The sequence below is a fragment of the Conger conger genome, chromosome 13 (genome assembly GCF_963514075.1).
Source record: "Conger conger chromosome 13, fConCon1.1, whole genome shotgun sequence".
Classification (NCBI taxonomy): domain Eukaryota; kingdom Metazoa; phylum Chordata; class Actinopteri; order Anguilliformes; family Congridae; genus Conger; species Conger conger.
Window position 1 is genome coordinate 4095964 of NC_083772.1, and position 7500 is coordinate 4103463.

A 7500-nucleotide genomic window follows, 5' to 3' on the forward strand; every position below is an offset into this window, starting at 1 on the left:
TTGACAGGGGAGGGTTTTATCTGCTGGCAGGCCGGGACTCGCAGTGTTTGGGCCTACGTAATGCGATTGTAGTAATACTGCTCAGTCTCACGCTAGACGGTTTGTTTTTTTTCAAAGTTCAGTTCACACTGTACTACGTATGCCAGTGGTACCAAAGTCCAGGAAAGGTCCATAGTGTCTGCAGCTTTTCCTTTTAGACAAGAGACACAATTTAGGCCTTGATTTGTTCACGTACTGAAACACAACAGAAATAAACAGACACTACGACCCCCCCCCACACACTGCTACAGGTCTGACACCACTAGTGTACTGTACACCACTGACAGTTCATTAGACAATCTGGTGCGGTATTGTAAAACCATGATTTTGAGCAAAATTATGTGGAATCGCAGTGCGATTTTTTCACAGAACTCAACCCACTTCAAGCGCGAGAGGATAGCTCGTTTAATATTTACAGTCTCCTGCCTCATGAGCAGCTTCAGCAGGATTACATGCGTACGCAGGGGAAGGATATTCAGGTTTGGGTCTCCTTTAAGGGAGCACCACGGGGGGAGATACAGGGGTCCATTTTTAGATTTTTCCATGTGGCTCAGAGGGGGCTTGACCCCACAACCCCGCAGCAGCAGGGCCCAGTTCTCTACCCAGATGGCCCCGGCCTCCATATACGAAATTCGCAGGCCGACATTTGTGGTTCCCGTCTTGCCTCCCAGTTGGAGTTGCCAGCTTTGACTTTTTCCGGCCAAATTGGCTGCAATTTGTCATGGATTTCGCACAGGCTTGTGGGATTGAAAAGCCAACTGGCAGTTTGGCTGTTTGTCACTGTTTTTCTCCCCTCTAAAATCAGGTCAGCATTATTAAAAACCCACAAATTGGCCTAAATAGTGAGACGGGAAACATTTGTGTTTCCTTAGTGGCAAGTTTGTTTTTGGAAGCTGGTTGGCAGTTTCGTATTTTTGTGCGAGGCTTTTTTCCAAAATCAGGAATATCAAACGCTTTTCGGCTGTGTGACGTCATAGAGTTGACCTTTTTGAAAGACAGATGATGTCATGTTGGCTTGAGATTGTGAAATCTGCCTGGTAGCTGTGCTTATTTTGCCACTATTTTGTTACAAAAAAACATTCTAGTTCCATAAATGCATTTACTGATATTGAACCCTCTAAAGCCAGCATAAAGATAGAACATGTTGCCACACAGCTAGATGGTTTTCCACACAGTGACACAGACTTGCACCCTATCTAATCAATTTCATGATAAGTGAAACCATATTCAGTAGTAGTGGTAGTGGTTAAGGTAAATGACTGGGACACGCAAGGTCGGTGGTTCGATCCCCAGTGTAGCCACAATAAGATCTGCACTGCCATTGGGCCCTTGAGCAAGGCCCTTAACCCTGCATTGCTCCAAAGCAAAGTATTATCTCCTGCTTAGCCTAATCAACTGCAAGTTGCTTTGGATAAAAGCATCAGCCAAATTACATGTAATATTCACACAAACATGCACACACGGCCCTCCCCGAAACATATCAGCAGAACGTACTGATGACGCCGGCACCATCTTTTTCTTTGGAGCCAGCCACCCAAAACGTCCTGTTTCCATAGTAGCATCTCTCCTTTTTTTTTTTCTCTACACAGCTGGCTCTTTGAGAATGACACTCTAGTTGCAGTGTTCTGAGGTATTTCACAAGCCGCCATGTAGGGCATTGTTCGCGAGAGACAGGCTGGAAGTCAGGAATAGGGGGTGGGGGTTTCTGCCACAGGGAGTGCTCTTCAAGGCACGGAGATGCACAAGGGTGCCGTAAGAGTTGGCTTCTGCACTGGGTTGGGATTTGAGACCATTTCTTTTCTTTTTTTCCCTCTACCAAGAGATTTCAGGTCAAAAAAATTCAACCTATCAATTTCTCTCTGTTTAGCTCAAAATCAAAGGCTGAAGATATGGTTTATGTTTTTTCACCGTTTAGTTGTCAATGAATGAATGGGCTCGTTACACGCAGTCCACAGTGTGAGCGAACAGGGGGCTGACCGGGGGAGGCTGAAGTGGACATTTAGTGCAGGAAATCACTTGTGCAGTAAGCTTTGGCAGGTTTACTCACTTTCACATCATTAAAGGGGAATGAGCTACGAGCCGCTGGACGACACCTCGCGCTCCGTTCCGTCGGCCGTCTCGGGCACGCCGGGATAATTGACCGTGGAAACAAGCTTGTCTCTTCTCGATGATAAGTGGCCGCTTCAATTAAAAAGGCCGGCCCGAGTCAGGGCCCTGCCGGGAGCGGGCGAAGCCGCCGGCCGCGATCTCCCGGGCGACGGACCCGCAAGTCATTAACTCCCAATCGCGGCGGTGAAGAGAGCCGTTGCTATCGAACGTATGTGGAGACTAATCCATCATTCGGGCAAAGTAGGCTTCATTCCGGCTTAACCTCGACTCAATAGCCCAGCCGGCCTGTGCCTTCAGCTATGTTTCTGCTGTGCGGGGATTACATTTAATTTACACAAATTTGGCAAACGTCGATGCCTTTTGAGGGGAATCGCCTGTATCGGCCATCCGGCTTTCCAGCATTGATTACACGTCGCATAAACACGTGGTATCCAGTCGTTCAAAGGAAATAGAGATAAATGGCCTCCCAGCTTGGGATAATTCCCCCTGTGTGGTCTAGAACACATCATGCTTTGCGTCAGAAAGAAACTCCCCGGTCACACGGATTGGATACGGGGGTTGCCGCGGTTACACAGGGATCCCCGCGGTTACACAGGGAACACAGAGGAACGCAGCGGAAATGCGGGGATCGGCACAGTCACACAGGATGTACACCCGCTGGCCGAGTGGAAGGAGATGTGATTGTGCACGCTGGCTGAGTGTTGGCGCACTGAGGTGAGTTGTGAAAAAAATGAAATAAAAATCATAAAATAACTGGAGCAGAAATGTTCAGGAGCACGAAAGACCACACTGGATCTAATTACATGCCTGCAATTTTCTGCCTTTAAAAATAGACGGAAAAAAACAACAAACATTTTCTCATCTTCACTATTTGCATCATTACTCAAACAGAATTGCAAAAAACAAATAATGTCCCCTGATATTTTTTTTAAAAACATTTTTTAAAGCATTTTCAAATACTTGCTAACCTATATGCTGTACACACTATTTCTAGGGTTTTATTGTAACTAATGATGTCCTGCATCAAAGTGCAATGTATAATTCATTATATTTAGATGAGCTCCATTACTGTCGTTGGGCAGAGCGTAATAAGCTACGCTTGTGCCAGAATATGTTAAAATATTGCTGTGTATCCAGAGGGGAGAACAAAAGCAATTAGCCATTTCACCCTCAATAAATTGATTTTATTTTCAAACTAATATTCTATAGAAAAACTCCATTCATAATGTGACTTCTCTGGGACCTTGTGGATGCAATCCATCAAAGTGTTTACAGGGGACGGAGACACTGCCTGCCTTGAAGAGCGTGTGACCCTGTGAAGTCTCTGTTTTATATGTTCAGAGATGGAGTGCTACTCTCCGCTGCGATAAAGGAGCTCAGCAGCTCCCCGTCCGATGTCAAAACAAGAGGGCGGGCGAGGGAGCGGAGCTCCCAAATTTATCTGACAACAAATCGCGCCCGACAAAAGGCCAACCTTCTCCTCGGCTTCCCCTGATTACATTACATGTCATTTGGATGACACTTTTATCCAAAGCGACTTACAGTTTATTGTGGACCAAGCGGGAGACGATCCTCCCCCGGAGGGTTAAGGGGCCTTGCTCAGGGCCCGGCGGCTGTGCGGATCTTATTGTGGATCGAAACCGCCGACCTTGCGGGCCCCAGTTCACGCACCGTAACCACAATGCAACAGGCCCTGATTGGTTACAATTAAGCCCCGGCCCTTCCATCCCATGACCCCAAAACTGTCGCTGTGGCAACAGTGAGGGCGGCACGCGGCGGGTTTAACGGCGGCAACATCGAGCAGCCATCCCGCTTCTGTTCGCCATTCCTCGCCGTGCTCGGGAAGGCTGGAATTGAATACGTCCCCGGGAGCCAATCAGATGTGTGTTTGTGGGGCTGGCGCAGGAAGCCGTTGCGGGCAACGCTCAGGCAGAGGAGGAAACGGTGCCACTTCATGGCAGCCGCACGCTACAACATCTCCCAGGGCACCGTGGAACGTGTCAGTGCCAACACTGTGAATATCGGCTGTACTTAAGCCTATAGGAATAAAGCAAAGTTTTGCCAACCGTTTAACAATATGGGTGGAAGATCCAGGTCCAGAAGGTAAAACTCTTTCCCGGTGTTTTGTTCCAGTCACCTGGAATTTCGAGACCTTAGAATTATGAGGTTATAACTGAATTTTTTTTACATATTGTTTATACGGCTCTACATATACAGTATGTATGAAGGTTGAAGTTTTTAATTTCTTTAAAAGGTCATATTTGCTTGGAGCCCGTTCACTTTGCAATCTTTGCAAGTTCGATATCTCAAACCCACTCAGTCGGCAGATAGAACCTTATAATTAGCAATGCTCATGGCAGCCCACATGACCTCATTTCTGACCCCTGGATTTTTTTTTTTGGTTAAGCAGAAAAGTGTGGTCAGAAATGATACATTTCACCATGTGCTCTAATATATGGGGTGCCAAATGCAACATGAAACGCTATCTTCTTTATGCTTTCCTACATTAATGATCTTTGAAATGACAGGTGTAAATTATAAATGTGCTATCCCTAAATTATATATACAGTATAAGCTAAATGTTTAAGTATTTAATGGAACCATTGAGCTAAATGTATAGAACATTTAGCCAAATGTACGAAACATTTAGCTAAATGTATGAATCGTTTAGTTAAATTGAATCAAATGTATTAAACATTTAAGCAATGACAAAACTCACATTCGCTGTAATGTGCTGAAATTAGTATGGGATAGTTTCCCAACTTATCCTATGTATCAGTATTAGCCATTGATATGACTGTATTTTGATATTCAAAAGCACAGACAGCACTGAAAGCAGTGAAGTATTATTTTTGTATTGTAAGTATTGTATTCTTTTTTTATATCTTCACTGAGAGCACTGTGACCACCAATATTTCCTTAGCCCAAGGTATTTTGGGGAGGTGTTATGTGAATGGGAAAATATTTCTTAACAAGTTAATGAGAATGTGTAAGCCAATCACAACAGTGGATGGTGACCGAAAGCCAATCACAAGCAAGTAAACAACCGTGGCGCACCCGGAAGGAATGAGACCGCGGCCAGAAGGAAGGAGGAGTGAAGGCCATCGTAAACGTATATAGGAGGATGTGTTAAAGTTTATTGTTGGGTTCATCTGCGGACACCACGGCTCTTGCGATTGGTTAGTATCTGATGGAATAAAAGCCTATTATTCACTACTTTGCCGCAAGACTCCTGATTATAAGGATTGGACTGTATATTTTGAATTCGGACTAATACGACGCTAGCATTTCGCGAGAGGCAAAGCGAGGCGCTCACCCGTGGCTTCGACCATCCCCTCCAGGATGACCACGATCTCGAACTCCTCCTTCTCGATCTGCGCCTGCGACATCTCCCAGAAGGGGCTCTTCTCGTTGATCTCGTGCGAGATGATGAGCGGCGACACCAGGAAGAGGCGGTCGTCGCCGGTGTCGAAGCCGATGTTGATGTCGGTCTGGTTGAGCGGGATGAACTCGCCCTCCTTGGTCTGCTGCGAGCGGATGAGCTTGGCGCGGATGGAGGCCTCCACGATGTGCGAGTTCCGCAGGTCGCCCACGCGGAACATCAGGCACAGCTTGCCGTCCCGCACCGAGATCACCGCCTTGTGGGAGAACATCAGCGTCTCCGCCCGGTTCTTGGGCTGCGAGATCTTCACGAACATGCAGCCCACCATCATGGCGTTGACGATGGAGCCCAGGATGGCCTGCACCAGCAGCAGGACGATGCCCTCGGGGCACTTCTCCGTGATGACGCGGTAGCCGTAGCCGATGGTGGTCTCCGTCTCGATGGAGAAGAGGAAGGCCGAGACGAAGCCGTTGAGGTTCTCCACGCAGGGCGTCCAGCCCTCCTCGTCGGCGTGCAGCAGGTCGCCGCGGATCAGGGCGATGAGCCACCACAGCAGGCCGAAGAAGAGCCAGTTGACCACGTAGACCAGGGTGAAGATGAGGAAGCTGAGGCGCCAGCGCAGGTCCACCAGCGTGGTGAACAGGTCGCTCAGGTAGCGGTAGGTCTCCTGCACGTTGCCGTGGTGCACGTTGCACTTGCCGTCCTTCTGCACGTAGCGCTGGCGCACCTTCTTGGCCGGCTCGGCGATCAGGTGGGTGCGCTCCGTGGAGATCTGCGCCTCTCTCAGGTGCTTGGGAAGCTTTTTCACCTGCGGAGACAAAAGGGTGTGTGCTTCATCAGCTCGCGCTTCAGCAGACAGCCGTATCCAAGGTGACAGCTTATATTTTCTGTAATATTAACGGATGTAATTCACCCACTCTGCTCAAAGCCTCATTTAATTAACTCAATTTTCATACTATTAACATAATTTGCTCAAGGGTACAATGTCAGTGCCCTTGTCCAACCACCATGGCTTCGGCTCGGTGAAGAGAGACTCCACTCTGCTGGTGAAGCGACACAAACACATTTTGTGCAACATTGGCTCAGGCTGTAAGAGCAGTCGTCTCATTGGCTGAGGCGGTAAGAGCAGTCTTCTCATTGGCTGAGGCGGTAAGAGCAGTCGTCTGGCAGTCGGAGGGATGCCAGTTCTATCCCACCCTGGGTGTGTCGAAGTGTCCCTGAGCAAGACCCCCAAACGCTCCTGACAAGCTGGTCGGTGCCTTGCATGGCAGCCAATCGCCGTTGGTGTGTGAGTGTGTGTGTGTGTGTGTGTGAATGGGTGAATGAGAAGCATCAATTGTACAGTTCTTTGGATAACGGCGCTATATAAACGCCGACCATTTATTCTAGTTTTTTTTTTGTGAGTGAAATCACCACAGCTGGCATCACACATCTAGGCAGTGCGGAAACATCACCAACATGTGCTACACCTAGGGGGGTACTGCGTGCCTCTGTCTGCCCGATCCGTCAGTCCTCAGGGGCCTACCCAAGGAATGGTCAGGTCGTGCCAAGTGACCGAACTCTGCATCCACGTTGCTGCTTCATGTAAACGGAAATGCTCCCTGCTCCTCCATTCTATTTAATGCACAATATGTACATTGTATATGTACGTATGGGCTGGGGGTGGGGGTGGGGGTGAGGATGGGGGTGGGGGTCAGTTACGGAGCGTTGCCCTGTGACCGTATTTGCATCACGTTGTCACCCCCGGAGGCGTTTGCACCAAAGAAAAAGCTTTAAAAACCCGATCGTTTCATTTTTTGTGACGTTTGCCCCTGTCTCTGAAACGCTGATCTGAGTCCACCTGCGCTTCCACGGGCATTGCAGCGCAGTGCAGCCTGCGTGTTTAGATGCGGCTCAGGCTTGTGTTGAGAATGCATCCATCTTCTGCTCCTGCGGATTCTGCTCGCTGATTTGCCTTTAAAACGAGGCCT

The 7500-nt window shown here is 48.3% G+C and overlaps 1 protein-coding gene across 1 annotated transcript in view; it reads right to left on the minus strand.

Moving 5' to 3' along the window:
* kcnj5 (potassium inwardly rectifying channel subfamily J member 5) overlaps window positions 1-7500 on the minus strand; it is a 22768-nt gene that overhangs the window by 2396 nt on the left and 12872 nt on the right. The window contains exon 3 of the mRNA XM_061216879.1: window positions 5465-6338. Coding sequence (XP_061072863.1) covers window positions 5465-6338 — 874 coding nt within the window. The remainder of the gene's footprint in view (window positions 1-5464; window positions 6339-7500) is intronic.